The sequence below is a fragment of the Carcharodon carcharias genome, chromosome 1 (assembly GCF_017639515.1).
Source record: "Carcharodon carcharias isolate sCarCar2 chromosome 1, sCarCar2.pri, whole genome shotgun sequence".
In the NCBI taxonomy this organism is placed as follows: domain Eukaryota; kingdom Metazoa; phylum Chordata; class Chondrichthyes; order Lamniformes; family Lamnidae; genus Carcharodon; species Carcharodon carcharias.
Window position 1 is genome coordinate 218,624,733 of NC_054467.1, and position 19,388 is coordinate 218,644,120.

General features: G+C 45.7%; 1 protein-coding gene across 1 annotated transcript in view; it reads right to left on the reverse strand.

Moving 5' to 3' along the window:
• Positions 1-767: 767 nt before the first annotated feature.
• Positions 768-19,388, reverse strand: part of poli (polymerase (DNA directed) iota) — a 46,551-nt gene continuing 27,930 nt past the window's right edge. Inside the window, exons 6-9 of the mRNA XM_041198626.1 lie at positions 18,667-18,845; positions 16,497-16,588; positions 15,242-15,375; positions 768-2,703 (exon numbers count right to left, since the gene is read on the reverse strand). Coding sequence (XP_041054560.1) covers positions 1,727-2,703; positions 15,242-15,375; positions 16,497-16,588; positions 18,667-18,845 — 1,382 coding nt within the window. The 3' untranslated portion in view covers positions 768-1,726. The remainder of the gene's footprint in view (positions 2,704-15,241; positions 15,376-16,496; positions 16,589-18,666; positions 18,846-19,388) is intronic.

A 19,388-nucleotide genomic window follows, 5' to 3' on the forward strand; every position in this document is an offset into this window, starting at 1 on the left:
CTGCCACCTTCAGGGACCCATGGACATGCACTCTCGCTTCCTCAATCCCCCTCAATATCCTCCCGTTTATTGAGTATTCCCTTGCTTTGTTTGCCCACCCCAAATGTATTACCTCACACTTTTCCGGATTTAATTCCATTTGCCACTTTTCCGCCCACTCAACCAAACCATTGATATCATTCTGGAGACAACAGCTATCCTCTTCACTATCAACTGCACGGCCAATTTTTGTGTCATTTGTAAATTTTTCAATCATGCCTCCCACATTTAAGTCCAAATCATTAATATATACAACAAATAGCAAGGGCCCCAACACTGAGCATGTGGAACACTACTAGAAGCTGCTTTCCAATCGCAAAAAAATTCATCGACCGTTATCCTTTGTTTCCTGTCGCTGAGCCAATTTCGGGTCCAACCTGCCACCTTCCCTTGTATCCCATGGGATCTCACTTTCCTGACCAGTCTGACATGTGGGACCTTGTCAAATGCCTTACTAAACTTCATGTGGACAACATCTACTGAATTACCCTCATCAATCCTCTTTGTTACTTACTCAAAAATGTGATTAAGTTAGTAAGACACGATCTTCCTGTAACAAAACCGTGCTGACTATCCCTGATCAATCTGCGCCTTTCTAAGTGACAGTTTATCCTGTCTCTCGGAATTGTTTCCAATAATTTGCCCACCATCGAAGTCAAACAGACCGGCCTATAAATTTCTGATCTATCCCCCGCACCCTTTTTAAATAATGGTACAACTTTACATACTTTTCTGTGTTGACAGTTTTATTAAAACAACAATTTAGTCAACTCAATTCACTGCATTTAAAAAAAATGACTATCATAACACTGTAATACATACTTTTGCAGAGTCATATATAGAGCAACTACAAAGCAATGCAAAGCAACACAAACACAAACCACATGCTCTGGTACAGATCAAATTCTTTTTTTGTGAAAGACATCACCAAAGTTCACAGCTTAAATTAAGTAACATATGCCCAGGAACACTGCTTTCAAGAACATTGCTTTCAGTCATGCTGTTCCAAATTTATGTATGAATACTGCCAAGTGTACATTGAAGCAACTTTCTTTTTAAGATGAAAGTACTGAACTTGACGATACAACAACCTCTTTTTCCAATATTTTATATTACTGCTTTGAAGAGCCACCTACTTCCAGGCTTTAAGAATACCATTCTTGAACTGGGTACTATTTGCACAGTGTGGACAGGCATTTTTTTCTTCTGTTTTATATTTCCTTCCATGATTAGAAAAGCTTTCCTAGGTATTTGATCCCAATTTGCCCAGATCAAGAGGTGCATTGTTAATACTTGGGACTAGCTGCCTCCTGAATGCAATGAGTGACAAAGTGAGGTTAAGGTGGGAAAAGGAAGAAAATAATCACACAAAAAAATGGAGAAGAAAATACTTATGTGTCTTGGGTTCGAACAGTTCACCATTTTTGGCACATTAAGTTTGTATCAAGCATTCCAGGATCAAGTATCAGTTACACAAAGGGGAAAAATCCCTTTACTCTTTTAACTTCAAACTTATGAAGAATACTCCCTGTTACACCAATATGGAAATTCCCTTTCACCACATAAGTAGTCTTTGCAGTTTGTCTGAATTTCCAGCACCAGTGCTGTAATTTCTGCATCTTACATTTTTATTCAAAGTCAATCCTGTTTGTGGTGTCGCACATCAACTTTCAATAACACTGGAGTTTTAACTCTTGCCAAAATACTTCAGAATACTGTTGGACTTGGTAGACCTTTTTGGGTGCCTTGCTCCTGTGTTGGATCTTACCTTGCTGGCCTGTTTAGCCACATTTATCTTGGGCACTGTCCTCCGCTGCTTCCAGTCCATCAGCAGTTCTTTCTGAAGCTCAGCAGGCAATTCTGAGAAGATCTTTGGATCCACGTTGGGTGGGATGGGTGCCAAGTTCTGAACGGTGGGCCTCTCAGGATCCGCATTACAGGATTGCGAAGTTTCACATGGAGGTTGGTGGTCTTGCAAGGAGGCTGCTTTATCGTTAAGAGCAGGCCTCTCTGGCTGGGCCTCAGGATTATCCGGTGTACTGCTGTGAACGTCTACATGATGGGTATCTGAACTGGAAATGGTAGGATTACTATCAGCGTCAGGTGGTACCAGAAGTTTCCTCTGATCCTCTGTTAGTGACCTGAACATAAAGGTACCTTTGCAGAGTGCTTTCTTAACACACTCTGCTTTGTTAATGTTGCATTTCATCTGATCTTGTGAAGTGCCAGCACTCTCAATGATTTCCTTCTGGATGTTAGCTGGGAGCTCTTTAAATACATCAAGGTCAATCCCAGGTGGTAGGTTAGAGTTTAAATTAACATGAGCAAGTTGGTCGGACATTCCTGATACAGATTCTCGGTCATTTCTCCTGCCTTGCAAGGAGCCTGCAGTATCTCCTTCTAAATCAGCATCATCAGACCCTCTCTGTTCCCGGAGAAGTTGTCTGCGCACTTTCCCATTGGGGCTCACATCCAATTTTCCTGGGGACTTCTGGGTCAAATAGAATCCAATTGATCCCTTGATGGGGGAAGACAATGTGGGCTGCACAAGTTTAGCAAAGCACACGTTCAGAAGGCTTACATAGAATTGAGATCTTGTGTCCACCATCTTTTGAAACAGCTTAATCAGAATATCGACCAGTGGAGCCACAGTGTCACAGGGACCTAGTGAATAAAAATGAAGAATATACATTTAAGAAGAAAGCACATAATAATTCTCAGGAAAAGCAAAAGTCATCTGTCCCATCCACCAGGCTACTCCCATAGATTGCGCATAATTTACCTTCTCATGTAGGAAATTTCTAGATAAATACTTCCTGGTCTTCAAAATGAATGAACTAAAACTCTCAAACATCCAAATCCACCTCCTCATTGTTCAACTTGACCAATTGCCTTTAACAAATGAAAGATCATTGACCATAGTACTACAGGAGTTATCATATTTCAATTTATCTTTGCTCATTTCTATCCTTATCATTTAGACTATTCTTTCATATAGACTGTTCTTATCATGTAGACATCATGCTCATTTCTATCCTTATCATTTAGACTATTCTTTCATATAGACTGTTCTTATCATGTAAACATCATACTATCTGAAAAGCAAGAATGTGCAGGGTTATGGGGAGAAGGCGGTGGTATGGTACTAGGTGAGTTGCTCATTTGGAGAGCCAGTGCAGACACGATGGGCCAAATGGTCTCCTTCTGCACTGTATTAGTTCTGTGATTTTCTTTATTTCTCTCAAACGTTTTCTCCAATCTGCTGCTGAAGGCACTGACGCTATCCTTGGGTGTGGTTCCACTTATGTCTGTGGCCATTAACCATATGTTAGCCTTGATAGTGAATGCTGAAAGACTATTTGACAACAGCAGAATTATAACCAAGCCTAAATCAACCAGAATTCCTGCTATTGATCGCTATCCATTGATGTCCGTTGGAACATGGATGTGAGGAGGTGCTAAATGAGCACAGGAAGGAGCTTGGAAGTAATGTTCCTCAGAACCAAAGAGCCTGCTGACATTATTTTTCATGTTGATATGTGAATAGCCATCTGCACTGCAGCAAGCAGAGAACTGTGGTACAGAAGAGTTAGCACTTCCAGAAGAGGAGAACAATTAGGAGGCAAAGTTTAATTAAATGCTAAGTTGCAATGACGTTTTATAAAAATAATCAATATATGTGAAGTCAATTACAAGCTTATTAAAAAGGAACACAGGATAACGTTAAAAACGTGGAAAAAACATTTTGATTTGATATGGAATCCAATAAACAAATGGCAAATTAAATTTAATATTGGCAAATGCTTAAAAAAATGAAAGAAAATGTGAATCGAAGGTACATAATGAAGAGAATAGAATTAGCACACAAAGGTTTCTCAGCCTGAAGTTTCCTCCATGGTCACGACCCCAAATTTAGAGCCAAAAATGTACCTAATGTTGCACTCAAATTGCTAACATCAAGTTAGGCTTACATATTCTCATTTGAATATGATCGAGCTTAAAATTGGCATAAATCTACATAAACAGTCGTGGTTCATGCAGGAAAAACATCGATACCTATTTTCAAAAATGTTTTAAGCTTTTCAAACAATGAGTCTACAACAAATACAGGCATGAGGTACCGGAGACACCAATGATGGAAAGCTTTGGTTTAAAAATTGCAATAAAATACCAGAAGAATAACTTCCTTTCATGCTCTGCCTGAAAATCTTACACTCATCTGAACAAGTGAAATTGGAGGATGCACACATTTGAGAATTCAGGCTGTGGCCAGTTTTGCTGGTGGAGGTTCAAGGTCGCGAGTCTGAAAGGTCAAGGAGTCTTGGGTGTATTGTGATTATGTGCATAACTAACTCCTCCACAAACTACCATGATCTTTTAAGCCATTAATCCAGATTCCACGTCTCTCAGAGCCCAAATGCAGAGGAAACTCTCAAAGGCAATTAGGGATGAGCAATACATGTTGGCCTAGCCAGCAACGCCCACATCCCAAGGATGAAAAAAAAAACCCTCAATGGGAAAATATGTGTCAACATTTATTTGCATTATGTCTGTAGAGAGGTGTTTTCAAAGTTAACTATAACCACGGCTGCTAAAACGACACCTGCTACATAATATGTTGAGGGTTAACATCATAATATTTGACTGAACCTGAAATGAAGTTTTAGGTTCTACACACCAACGATCATTATGAGGCAGTCTTAACTTTATAAACTCCTGTGGCTTTAGCCAGTAGCCATGTTAGTGTAGATAAGTGAAAGGGGTGACGATTGAAGTACAATTGTAATTTTAAAACCTTTTATGAATATTTACTACCTGTAGTGCTCTCTTGCAATTACTTTGCTGAGGGCTGGTGGGACCCTCTTCATTCATCTGGGCCCCTGAGCTGACCGGCATCCAGGGAGCCATCAGGGTGACTTGCACCCAAATGCCTGATTCTCCTATCCTTCTCCGCAGCTGATTGCGGCCCAATCTTTGTGGTTGCATTACCTCAGCTGCCACTCTTCTGCACGCTTGTCTGTCCCATTTTGCGGCGCCAAACCCTGCTGAATCTGAAGCTCATCCACTGAGTGTTATAATGGTATTTTGACTTAACACTGGAGCCCAAGATTCCCTCCTAGTGATACAGAGAGCGGAATTTTCCCAGGTTTGCATTAAGTGCGGTAGTGGGTGGGTAAAACAATGTTTTACCCGCTGGCCGGGGTGATGGGTTTTCACGCTGTATCGTCCCAAACCCGCCTTGTTATTTATGCACTGGCCGGCCATGATTCAGGACCGTTCCTGTGTTGACGGTGAGGTCGGCGCTGCTCTACCAAGTGAGGATCCACCAGTGCATCATCCATCAGACACCTATACTGTGAGTGATGTGTCCTCTTTCACAGGCCACTGCCAAGCACTAATTACCTCTCCTTGCTTTCACAGGCATATCTGCCAAACAGTCGACAGAGTCCATGACCCAGGGCCTCCAATCAAGCCCTGAAGAAACCTCTGGGGAGAAATCTGGAGGCACTGTCCCTGAAGTCCCGTCACAGTGCTCACCCAAACTCTCCGCCAGCGCAGAGACACACACCTCGGTGGGACCTAGCTTTAGAGTAGCCTCGGGACCACAATCGGGTGAACACATCGCACTGTCTGATCCACAGCAGGTGGAGGCAGGGACCTCCCAGGTCCCCAGCACCCAGAGGATTGCTGGAGGCCAGAATGTTGCTGAGACCGAGTTAGATGATGAGCCTCTGGACTCGGTCATGTCATGTCACAATTGCTGGAGCTGCAAATGCAAGCTCGGGAACATCAGGAAGGGATGTCCGCTGCACTCCTCAGATTGCAAGGCACGATAGAAGAGTCTTTCTGCCTTCAGGCTGAGCTGATAGCGCCAGCATGTCAATGCACCAAGGTCAAGACTGGTAGGTTGGCAGCCGCCATGGAGACCTTGGTCCAGGACTTCGCTTCTGCATTGCTGCGCGGGCTCAACTCCATCGCTGATGCCATAGTTGGCCTCCAACAGTGTGAAAGTGAGAGGGGTACGGGGCAGCTCAATCTCACTCCGGCTACCCCTGTTCCTCAAGGATCAGCCTGGGGCCCCCCGGCACCCATTGTGGGAGGATCTGCAGGTGCACACTCTGGGCCCATCCATCCAGATGACTCTGAGAGTGTCCGGCCCATCGACTCCCTCCTTCCTGTGAACTCAGCAGCTTCAGCTCCACAGGTCGAGGCGGGCCCTCCAAGTCTAGGCCTTCCAGAGGACACCTGCCAAGGTCATCACAGACAGGGCGTCACAGTCAACAGCTGCCTCCACCTCTGCTGTGGATGTCCAGGGAGCAACAAGATGTAGCAGCAGGGCTAGAAAAGTTATGGAGAATCAGTTTCACAGCCTGGGCATGCATGTTAGTCACGTACGTACCATTCACCATTATCAATTAACTCCCAGGAATGTCTCCATGCCTATGGCTCCTTGTTCTGATGAGCAGTGTTTTTGTCACTGAGATGTGAAGCCTTTCTGCCCAAGATAAAGGCCCTAGTCCAGGCCCTCTTCCCTGTGCTTTGTGCAGCCTTCAATCCAAAGTGATGGTCCGGCCTCTCACTCCCTGGAAACATTACTGATGCCTGCACCTCGGCGGTGCTTGTCATTGCTGCCAGAATGTAGTGGGCAAGCACCACAGAGTTCTCTTATTCTCTCTGTGTGCTCTCAGCACCTTTAAGGAGGGGCTGTCCCCCATCTCTTCAGCATCTGTGACCACTGATGCTGTGCTCCATCTCCTGAAGGGCCCAGGTGCTGAAGGTGGACAAAGCATCAGAACTTCTAAAGTTTCATGGCTGCGTCTCTATGATATGACCCTGATCAGGGAGCGCAAGCCAGACAGGAGTCAGACATTCTCAGACGTTATGGGAAGATTTATGGAGTGACCTTACTGCATGTTGTCATCATCCTCCTGCAATCAAGCAACTATTAAGGCCCCTACTGCATCTCCAAGGCAGGAGCATTCTCACAGAGGATATTCACGCTGCCATAAACCAGGCTGGAGACTGTGTGAGAGGAGCACCCTGAGACAGGCAGTCGGCAGAGCCTAGAGGAGAGTGCAAGAGGAGGACCCTGGGACAGGCAGTCAGCAGCACCTAGAGGATCTAGCATCTAGTCTATACTCAAGTAGGAGTAAGGGTAAAATAAAAGCAAGGGTCCATATTCTATTTAGTTACGATATGTCTGGGGAGCTCTGTTCCATGATTTGCATATCCTGCACTATGTGGGAAATCCTAGATGCTTCTGGCATCCAACTGGAGCAACTCGAGCTCTGGGCTTTGGAGCTTGAGTGGCACCTGGGGGCACTAGGTGCATTCACAAGGCTGAGGGGTTCATGGATAGCATGTTTCAGGACATGGTCACACTGCACTTTAAGCAAGTGCAAGTAGAGAGGGAATGGGTGACCACCAGACAGAAGAAAGGGACTAGGTAGGCAACGAAGGAATCCCCCGAGAGCACTTCACTTGCAAACTGTTTTTTGGCCTTAAAACAATGGTGAGAGTGATGGTTCCTCTGTGGAGGCCAACCAGAGCCAAGACCATGGCACTGTGGGTGGTCTAGCTGCTCAAGGTGGGGAGGAAGTCTGTTTCCCGTGGGGTTCCACAGGTCTCGGTGCTGGGGCCCTTGCTGTTTGTGGTGTACAGAAATGATTTGGACTTAAATGTAGGGGGTATGATCAAGAAGTTCGCGGAAGACACGGAAATTGGTCGTGTGGTAAATAGTGAGAAGGATAGCCGTAAACTGCAGGAGGATATCAATGGACTGGTCAGGTGGGCAGAGCAGAGGCAAATGGAACTCAACCTGAAGAAGTGTGAGGTAATGCACTTATGGGGAGGGGGGGTGCTAACAACGCAAGGGGTTACACTATGAATGGTAGGACCCTGGAAAGCACTGAAAGTCAGAGGGACCTTGGTGTGCATATCCACAGACCCCTGAAGATAGCAGGGCAGGTAGATAAGGTGGTTAAGAAGGCATATGGGATACTTTCCTTTATTAGCTGAGGCAAAGAATATAAGAGCAGGGAGGTTATGCTGGAACTGTATAAAATGCTGGTTAGGCCACAGCTGGAGTACTGTGTGCAGTTCTGGTCACCACATTATAGGAAGGATGTGATTGCACTGGAGAGGGTGCAGAGGAGATTTACCAGGTTGCTGCCTGGGCTGGAGGGTCTAAGCTATGAGGAAAGGTTGGATAGGCTGGGGTTATTTTCCTTGGAGCAGTAGTCGAGAGGGGACCTGATAGAGGCTTATAAGATTATGAGGGGCATAGATAGGATGGATAGGGAGGCACTTTTTCCATTAGTAGAGGGGTCAATAATGAGGGGGCATAGATTTAAGGTAGGAAGTAGGAGGATAAGAGGGGAGTTGAAGAGAAATTTTTTCACCCAGAGGGTGATAGGAGTCTGGAACTCACTGCCTGAAAGTGTGGTTGAGTCAGAAACTCTGATAACATTTAAGAAGTATTTAGATATTCACTTGTGTTGCCAGCAACTCCAGGGCTATGGAAAATGGGATTAGTGTAGTCAGATCTTTGTTGGCCGGCATGGACACAATGGACCGAATGGCTTCCTTCTGTGCTGTAGACGTCTATGAGACTATTAGAGTCAAACGTTCACAAATACAATGTGAGGATCCATGGGGTCACCTCACTGTATGTCATCATCATCCTCCACAAATCTAGCAGCTATGAGGGGGGCCTCCCGAGCGTGCTTGCCTCATCTAGCCAGTGCGAGGGCCTCATCCCTGTCATCATTGCCTCTGAGGACCTTCTCAACCTTATTACCGTCTGTGTCCTCCTTATCGGAGGAGACGTGGAGCTCCTCCATCTTCTCAGCCAGCTCCTCTCCCCATTGCGGCACCAGGTTGTAAAGGGCGCAGCAGACAACGATGCATGACACCCTCTGTGGACTGGATTGCAGGGCTCCACCAGACCGGTCCAAGCAGCGGAACCTCATCTTCTGCATCCCGCTGGTCTGCTCCATCAAGCAGCAAGCTGCAGCATGAGTCTCATTATACTGTCGCTCTGCTGCAGTCTGAGGCCACAACACGGCTGTCATCAGCCATGTCCTCTGCAGGTAGCCCTTGTCCCCGAGGAGCCAACCCTGCAGCCTCTGTGGACCCTGGAAGACTTCAGGCACACTCCCTGGAAACTGTGCGCAGAGTTGCAGGAAGCATTTCTGGTGGTCACACACCAGCTGCACATTCAGAGAGTGGAATCCCTTGCGGTTGATGTAGTCCACCGGGTGTTGCGACGGAGATCTGAGCCCCACATGGGTTCAGTCAATCACACCCTGCACCTGTGGGAATCCTGAGATCCTGGAGAATCCAATGGCCCTTGTATCCTGGCTGTCTTGGTCCCAGGCGAAATGCACAAAGCTGTGTGCCATGGAGAAGATGGCATCTGTGACCTCATGGATGTATTTGTGGGTGGTGGCTTGTGATATCACACAGAGGTCACTGTGGAGCCCTAATAGGAGCCACTGGCATAGAAATTGAGCGCCGCAGTCACTTTCACAGCCACTGGCAGTGGATGCCCTCCATGTCCCCTTGGCGCCAAATCCTGCAGCAAGTGGCAGGTGTGAGCCACCAGGTCCCTAGACATGTGCAGTCATCGGCAACACTGGTTCTCGGTCATCTGCAGGAATGGCAGGCAGTGTCTATAGACCCTGGGTGTCGCTAGGCGCCAGCCACGGCTCACAGTGCTTTTGGGCAGCGTGTGCGGGAGCCCCAGCAGCCCCTTCTTCCTGAGGTTGCTGCTCCTGCCTTTGCACAGCCAGGAGCCTCAGTTGCTCTCTCCTCCGTCTTCTCTGCTCCCTGTAGGCTATCAGGCATGTAGCTAGGTCACCAGGCTCCATGCCCCTGCTGTGGTCCCCCTGCGGCATGAAAGAGAGAGACGTGGTTAGCATGGGTGCACTTAACACCTTTCCTGGCCTTGTGTGACCGCCCCTTAACGCTTCCCGGAGAGTGCTGGCCACCCCTCGGATAGCCACATATGAGTGCGCTGCATAGCTGCCCTTTCAGCCTGCGACATGGGGGAGACAGCACCTAACCGGAGACTGCAAGGAGCTGTGAACCCCCACAGCAGTGACTGCTACATGGCCAACATTTGTGAGGAGATTGTACAATGTGTGCAGTCCAACTGCTCCACGGTCCATTATAGTCGTTGTGGACTCACAGTCTGGGCCTGGATGGGTGCGGCGAGGCAGGGTGTAAAGTCTGGAGTGCTTGGTGGCGCTTTGGTGCCTCCACGATGCTTGCGTGGGAGTGACAGTCTAGGAATCTGCCCCAATCATATAACTGTGAGTGCATCTGAACTGTCTCAGTTACAAAGGAATGGTCAGTTCATACAGGTGTCCCTACTGCATGGCCACTTCCCTTGCCCAACTTTTCCCCCACCCGATCTCTTGTGCACGGGATCCAACACTAGGGCAGCAGTTGCGCACCCCCTGACAACAGTCCCTCCATGGCAGGGCGGCACTTCACCCTGCCCCCCTGCCCCAGCCCGGCACCCCTGAAGCCTGCAAAGCATCAGGAGACCCTGGTGATCTCTGCAGAACGATGCTGTTCAATCACCTCCGGTTCCCCCAAAGTGAAGGCCGCCAAGTGTGCCTCGCCAGTGTGCTGTTGTGAAACACATCAGCGTGCTTTCTCATTGACGTGGATGGACGATCCAGCGGGGGGGGGGGGGGGGGGGGGGGGGTCCAACAGCCTGGCGGGGTGGCCTTTTAACGATATGCTGATGTATTACAATGAGTTCTTTGATGACCGTTGGTGGGAAACGCGGCCTGGTGTTGGTGGGCTGAGCAGACGATCGTGGCCTGCCTTCACGCCATCATGAAACCAATTGCGCCGTATTGTCCACGCACGCCACCTATCACGTCTGCTGCCTGATTCCGCCCAGATTCTTTAGCTTCATTGGGTGTGATGCCAAGAACCTGGGGCAGCCTGCCCTCAACTGGAAACCAACCCTCCATGTGTCCTTGAGGATTCCTGGGCCTGACAGGATTGCTGAGTCAAAGTTACTACCACTACCGCCAGGAAAATCGACTGGTGGGGAAGGAGAGTTTTTTATTTCCCCCCCCACCCCCAACCTCGCCTCCCTACATTAAGAACAAAGTTGGGAAGAAGAGTTGTTTATCCCCCCATCTACCCCTCTCCCCTACATTGAGAATACAATTGTATAGCTGGGAGAAGAGATGGAAACTCCTCTACTTAAAGCAGCATTGAGAGATGGGGGAAGAAGAATTTAGCTCAGATTTGGTGCAGATTTAAGGTTACTGACACAAGAAGCATTTTTTTTATTCAGTCATGGGATGTGGACGTCATTGGCTAGGCCAGCATTTACTGCCCATCCCTAATTGCCCTTGTTCAGAGGGTATTTAAGAGTCAACCACATTATTGTGGGTCTGGAGTCACATGTAGGCCAGGACAGCAGATTTCCTTCCCTAAAAGACATTAGTGAATAAGGTGGGTCTTTTTACAACAATCAGCAATGATTTCATGGTCATCATCAGACTTCTAATTCCAGATTTTTATTGAATTCAAATGTCACCATCTGCCATGGTGGGATTCACCCAATTCCCCCAGAGCATTACCCTGGGTCTCTGGAATACCAGTCCAGTGAAAATATCACTATGCCACCGCATCCCCCTAATTGGAGGCATGAGGGGAAACTTGTTACACGGTGAATGGTTAGAGTCTGGAATACACAGCCTGAGAGTGTGGTGGAGGTAGGTTCATTCAAGACATTCAAGAGGGAATCAGATTATTATCTGAAAAGGAAGAATGTGCAGGGTTATGGGGAGAATGCAGGGAGTGGCACGGGGTGAATCGCTCCTTCCGAGAGCCAGCACAGACAGGACAGGCCGAATGGTTATAGGAGGGAACTCTACGATAGATTAATATTCCCTCCCTGGCTGACAGCAAAATCAGGGAGTGGGGCGTGGGGAGAGCAGGTTACTCTCTCTCCCTTCAGATTAAAATTAGGGCCAGGAGGAATAGGAAGGATTCTTCCCTCCCTCACATCAGGAAGACAAACATGGACACCAAGAGAGGGTTAATCTAAAGAATGCCACAATCCCACCATATTCACAGAGAGCAAAAACAGAGCCTGGCTGGGAATAACTCTACACTATCCTGCACGGAGACAAAAATGAGGGTTGGAAGGACCCAACCGAAAAGGTTAGGGCTGGCGAAGGCAACAGGTCACTCCACTGTGACGATTCTGTAAACACCAATTCCGTCCCCACCAACTTATCTCCTCTGCCTTTGCCAAGTTACCTTTCCCCCTTCGCTTGATATTCTCCCTTCTCTCCTCTTCTCCTTTTCCCCTCTCCCCTTCCTTACCTCCCCCCACCCTTGCCTGGGTCTACTTATACTTCTACTCATTAATCCAGCATTTTGGTTCCCTCTGTACTAGATCGACTAGTAATATAATAAATTGCTATGCATGTCATGCGGTTCCTATTTGGGCAACATGCTGATTGACACACAATCAAGCCTGCAGCTGTACACTTCCACCATGAGATGGAGCTCTTAATCTCCTGAAGCCATATACCTCCATACCTGCACCAATGATGTGCATTCCAAAGTAAACTCAGTTTTCCTGACCTTCCATGGGAAAAGCAACAGGAAATCCACTACTTTGGGAATAAGTTCTTTACCCAAAGGGTGAAAAAATACAGTAGAGTTAAGGACATTAGGGGCATTCATAGTGTTGGGAAAATGAATAATGAACTAGTGCATGGAGTGTTGATGGGGTCAATGGCACATCTTTCACTGTTTCTGTTTCATTTAAGAGCAATGTTAGTGAAAGCCGTCCTTTGCCCTTGAGGTAAATATTAGCGCACTTCAATAACTCTCAATACTTTGAGAGATAAATGTCAGTATGCTATCATCATTTTCAATACTTTAAATTATGTTCTTTCTTAAGAACATAAGAAATAGGAACAGGAGTAGGCCATGTGGCCCCTCAAGCCTGCCCTATCATTCAATAAGATCATGGCTGATCTGCCCTAAGCCTTACCTCCTCTTTCATGCCAGCTCCTCATAACTCTCAACTCCCCGATATTTCAAAAATCCTCTTTAAATACTTCAGTGATCTAGCCTCCACAACTCTCTGTGGTAGAGAATTCCAGACATTCACTATCCACTGAGAGAAGAAATTCCTTTGCGTCTCAGTTTTAAATGAGTGTCCCCTTATTCTGTAACTATGTCCCCTAGTTCGAGATTCCCCCACCAGAGGAAACATCTTCTCAACATCTACCCTGCCAAACCCCCTCAAAACCTTAACAAAAACAAAAACAGAATTACCTGGAAAAACTCAGCAGGTCTGGCAGCATCGGCGGAGAAGAAAAGAGTTGACGTTTCGAGTCCTCATGACCCTTCGACAGAACTGGTTCTGTTTTTGTTTTTGTTTTGGATTTCCAGCATCCGCAGTTTTTTTGTTTTTACCCCTCAAAACCTTATTTGTTTCAGTAAGATCTCTCCTCAATCTTCTAAACTCTGATGAATAAAGCCTATCCTGTTTAGCCATTCTTGATAAGTCAACCCCTTCATCCCAGGAGTCAGCCTAGTGAATCTCTTTTGAACTGCCTCCAATGCCAGTATAGCCTTTCTTAAATATGGGGACCAAAACTGTACACAGTACTCCAGGTGCGGCCTCACCAACACCCTGTACAGTTGTAACAAGGTTTCCCTATTTTTAAGTTCCAACCTCAAGCAATACAGGCCAAAATTCCATTTGCCTTCTTAATTACTTGCTGCGCCTGCATGCTAACCTTCTTGTATTTCATATACAAGAGCACCCAGATTGCACTGTGCTGCACTTTTTTTGGAGTCTCTCTCCATTTAAATAATAACCTGCCTTTTGATTCTTCCTACCAAATTGCATGACCTCACACTTTCCTACATTAAATTCCATCTGCCAAATTTTTGCCCACTCACTCAACCTATCTATATCCCCTTGCAGGTTCCTTATGTCCTCAACACAACATGCCTTCCCGCCTATTTTTGTATCATCAGCAAATTTGGATACATTACACTCTGCCCCATCCTCCAAGTCATTAATATAGATGGTAAATAATTGAGGCCCTAGGACTGATCCTTGTGGCACTCACTAGTTACATCTTGTCAACCTGAAAAAGACCATTAATCACGACTGTGTGTGTTAACCAAATAACCAACTAAACAAAATATTGGTTTAAATTATCTGCCATTTCTCTGTTTCCCCGTTATCAATTCTCCAGTCACATCCTCCCAGGGTCCCACGCTCACTTTAGCCACTCTCTTTCGTTTTATATATACCCGTAGAAGCTCTTGCAGTTTGTTTCTATATTTCTTGCCAATTTACTTTCAGAATCAATTTTCTCCCTCTTTATTAGCTTTTCAGTCATCTGCTGTTGGTTCCCAACAAATTCCAAATCCCCTGGCCTACTGCTAGTTTTCATCACTTTGCATGACTTTGATTTTGATTGGATGCTCTCCTTGGCCACATTTGTAGTGGTACATCCTTCTCATTGAGTCCTTCTTTTTGACCAGGATAAATTTTTACTGAGCATTATGAAATATCTGCTTAAATCTCTGCCAATGCTTATCCACTGACCTTCCCCTTAGTCTATTTTCCCAGCCCGCTTTAGACAACTCTTTCTTCATAACATAAGACCATAAGACATAGGAGCAGAAATTAGGCCAATCAGCCCATCGAGTCTGCTCCGCCATTCAATCATGGCTGATAAGTTTCTCAACCCCATTCTCCCACCTTCTCCCCGTAACCTTTGATCCCCTTACCAATCAAGAACCTATCTATCTCCATCTTAAATACACTCAATGACCTGGCCTCCACAGCCTTCTGTGGCAATGAATTCCATATATTCACCACTCTCTGGCTAAAGAAGTTTCTCCTCATCTCTGTTCTAAAAGGTCTTCCCTTTACTCTAAGGCTGTGCCCTCGGGTCCTAGTCTCTCCTACTAATGGAAACATCTTCCCCACGTCCACTCTATCCAGGTCTTTCAGTATTCTGTAAGTTTCAATCAGATTCCCCCTTTATCCTTCTAAACTCCATCGTGTATAGACCCAGAGTCCTCATATGTTAAGCCTTTCATTCCTGGGATCGTTCTCGTGAACATCCTCTGCACGCTCTCCAGGGCCGAATTGTATCGAAGGATTCTATGACATGAACATCACCTGTGTTAAGTTTCTGCATTAGTTGGTTTGGAACAGGACACTGTCGACTCTCCCGATTGAACCATTTGTTGGAAGCTGAAGTTCGTCTAATTGTTAGCCGTATGGTCCGTGGTACACGTCCATCTTTCTGCAACCTGCAACAACATCTGCAATGTCCTCAAGGCAAATATACTTGGTTCACTGAAGCACAGAAACTGCACAGTTTTATAAAATATTGAAAGTCACATTATTGTATTCAGGAGGACCTGGTTTGCTGAGCTGCTAAAACAACTTTGAGAAGCTTTGCAAAGTATACACCGCACAACCACCATAGTAAATATTAGCACATAACAAACATTACGGAGTGTTTTTGTCAAGTTTATATCCTACCAGGTGAGGGATGTTAATTATGGGAAATGCCACACTTAACATTTTAAGTAGCCAGAGTCAGGATCACACTTAAATCATGGTATAATCCAATTAAAGAGACAGTAATCCTGGTATGTTAAACTATGTTAAAAAGTGCAATAAAAAATGCAAGCTTTTCAGGTTATGGTAGGTTGTCATGGACTGATTTGTGTTCGGATGCAGAATCAGGCTATTCTACCTCAAAACTCACTTCAGAAGAACCCCGCCATGTCATTATGATGTTTTTCAGTTCTACTTTTTCAAATTAGTTTAATATTCGTTTCTTTATTAAAATGGGGATAAAAATAGTGGAGTCCAAAACATGTAGCTGTTCTGACAGGTTTTGGTAGGGTGTTTGCTGGAACAGCTGAAAACTGGGCCAGGCTCTAGTTGAGTTGTGTTGGGTTACAATCTTGTGCCCAAATTTACTGAATATCCTGGTGAGGGCAGAGCCTCTATCTGACCTGTACAAGACCATTGACAGGAGGAGAGGCAAAGCAGACAGAACTGTCAGCATTCCCGCAAACTGGACTAATTAAGAGATATCAGCATACAATTACAGTTTGACCACCGCCCCCCCCCCACCCCACCACCATTTAAACTGAGTTAGCTGACCCAGCAATGGTGGGCCCACTGATCTTCTCCAGTCATGTCTCTTTGTGTGTATCTGTGTCCTGCACTGTACAGATGGCGCTGGAATACTCAATGGGATCGTGGCCTGGACTATGTAGATTATTATTTTTATTCAAACTGATATTCAAGTAGCCCCTTTTGTGAAAATTATGTTCTCTTTGTATAAACATGGTATAATGTCATGATACAAATGTCACCATCTTTTAGGGAGGTCGTCTGGAAATGGCTCACCAACCTGGTTAGAAGATTGTTCAGCAGCTCTTCAATTTTCATTCTAATTTCATCTAGTGAGGAGCACCTCCTGAAGGAATCTTCATCACTGATGGACTGAGGAAAACATGCAGGCAAATAACAAATTGTTTTAAATCCGTGCAAGCTGGTCTTCAGGAAAAAATCAGCACAAAATCCCCTGAAAGATCGGTATGTAAATGCAATGTATCATACCACACAAACTAGGAAAGTGCAGTCTGACCCCCGGTTTAAACTGAGTTAGCTGACATCAGCTGGCCCAGCAAAGGTGGGCTCACTGATCTTCTCCAGTCATGTCTCTTTGTATGTACAATATGGTGCTTCGACACCAGCTCATCTCTGGTTGTGCCCTGCACTGAAAAAAGTGTTTTTAAAAAAATCAACCAGGCCTCCTGTTCCTGGTGGCAGTCACAGTAATGTCTGCTGGAGCATGCATATGAGTGGATATGAAGTGAGGCCATGATTGGGCTAAGAGAATAGGATTCATGTCCCCACCACCAAACCCACCGCCCCCCCACTCCCCCCCCCACCCCCCCCCCCCCCCCAACCCCCCACCACCACCACCACATCCTCCCCAACCTCAACCACCCATCAGTTAAAGAGCCTGCCAACTCTCACCTCCTACGCTCACCCATGAACTATGACCGTTTGGGCGAGGCCACTGAAGGGCTGCCAATGTCCATGTGACTTGACCCAGCAGGAAATGGCACCTTGAGGCAAATAATTGGAAAGCAAAAATACTGTGTGATTGACTTACTGGACTTCCAAGGGGAAAATAATAGTGGGGTGGGGCGAGGGGTTTGTGGGGGGGGGGGGGGTAGCAGTAAATAGGGGATGAGTAGACATCACTGGTGAGGGAGTGAGTAGAAGGTACGAATATTTTTAGATGTTTTCAAGCATGCAACTAAAACCTCTGCAACCATAGGTTCGGATTTCTGCTTCACTAAATGAGGGGATTTCTCTCTGTGTTCTCTTCAACAGTCTTCCTTCAACCAACAGTGCATGCAAAAAATAATGCTCATTCATTATATTCCTTTTGGTGAGACATTACTGATATAAGACGGTTGTTGTGTTTGTCTATATAAGTCACTGCATTCCATAAAGAGTAATTAATATTAGCTATGAGATACCTTGATGAAATAAAGAGACACGTCAAAGCTTTTCATCTTGCATTCATCAGGACACTTCACAAGAATACCAATATAATTTATACTGTATGAGGGTGCCTTTGATGTGCCCTATTTCAGCTCGGGCCCTATTTACAAGGTGCCGATAAGATCAGTCTTACAGTATATGGAACTGTAAGAATCCCAACGCATATATTGACCAGTTCCTTGTTTTCCCCTTATATTGGTATTCTTGTGAAGTGTCCTGATGAGTGCAAGATGAAAAGCTTTGACATGTCTCCTTTTTCAGCAATACTCAAGTTCTGAATTACCAAATGACTATTTTTATTTATGTAAGTATTAGATATGATTTTTAATATAAACCTGCCCTAGATGGGGAGCTCTACATTTCCACTCAAAGCTCAAGGGGGTAGAAATTGGATTGGTCCAGTTGTCAGGCACCAAGGGCATGCAGGAAAAGATCTTTGCACTGGAAGATGGAGACCTCAAATAGCATGCTGATTCAGGACTTCTCAAATCTGTACTGGTTCAGATGCCAAACTCACCCGCAGTTAAGTCTAAAAAGGGGGGAAGAAGACAAATGAGTGGACAGAGATGAGTGTGGACCAGCAGTGGTCCACAGTTTTGCTGCAGAGCATTCCTGTTTCTGTGAGTAAAAACTAAAAAAAAAAACCCTATTTGTTGACATGGCCTCCGGCCATTCTTTTAAAGACCGCCATGGTTACACTTCTGTAGAACTGGAAAAACTACCTGAGAATAAACTGCATATGCTCCACCTAATCTTTCACAAGTACTATAAAAGGTTCCTTGAAAGATGCACAGGACTTCCTTTGCATCTTTAAACTGCTGCTTTCAGGCAGATGTTCAGGACACCTAAAAACAGTGAGGACCCATGTGTCTGCCGGTGTGCATTCGGCACAGATTAGATGCAGAGCCTTGTGCACAGAAATTGGCTAATGTTGTGCTTGATTTGTGACCAAAGTTCTCCCCGAGAACTTTCACGTTATAATTTTATGGTAAAGAAATTACCTGAGGTGGTCCTCTAGGAATCACGACGGAGTCGTCCTCCCCAAAGCTAAGCCTATGTATTCGTTGAGCTGTACAGACTCCCAGAACCTTCTCCAGCAGATCCAAAGGGAATGTCTGCAGACCATGAATAGTGCGAATTCCAAGAAACTCAAGACGTCTGGCAGTTTTAGGACCAATCCCTGGAACACCACATTAAAATAAAACTGATGAAATTAAAAAAAAGTTCAACTGCAGAGAGCAACAGTATACAATGTGTTCAACTCAGAGGTTGAATATATGTTAATCTTGGACTGATTAAGGCTAAGCCATTGGTGTCCTTCATGCAATTGCATATCAACTAATTTATTAAAATGATTATTTTCATCAAAATGCTTCCAGTTCTGGACTGGACATCATATTGGTGCAGCACTGAGAAAATCAGATGTTTTCCTCAAGGGAGGGAAAGCAATTGGGTGGGGGGGGGTAACACCAAGGCCTGAATTTTACCTTTGGCATCTTCACACGATCGACGGGTCCAGGAGTAGTTGCAAAACGGGCCCCTGACCGCGATTTCACGCTGGCTGGCCAATTAACAGCCAGCCAGCGTGAAACGCACACTGAAAACTTAGCACTGCCATGGCAGGGGTGGGTGATGATGTTTCCACGGGCACAGGTGAGTGCTGTGAGAAAGCTCCCTGAAGGCAGACAGCTGCCTCAGGGAGCTGCAGACCTGAAAATAATCG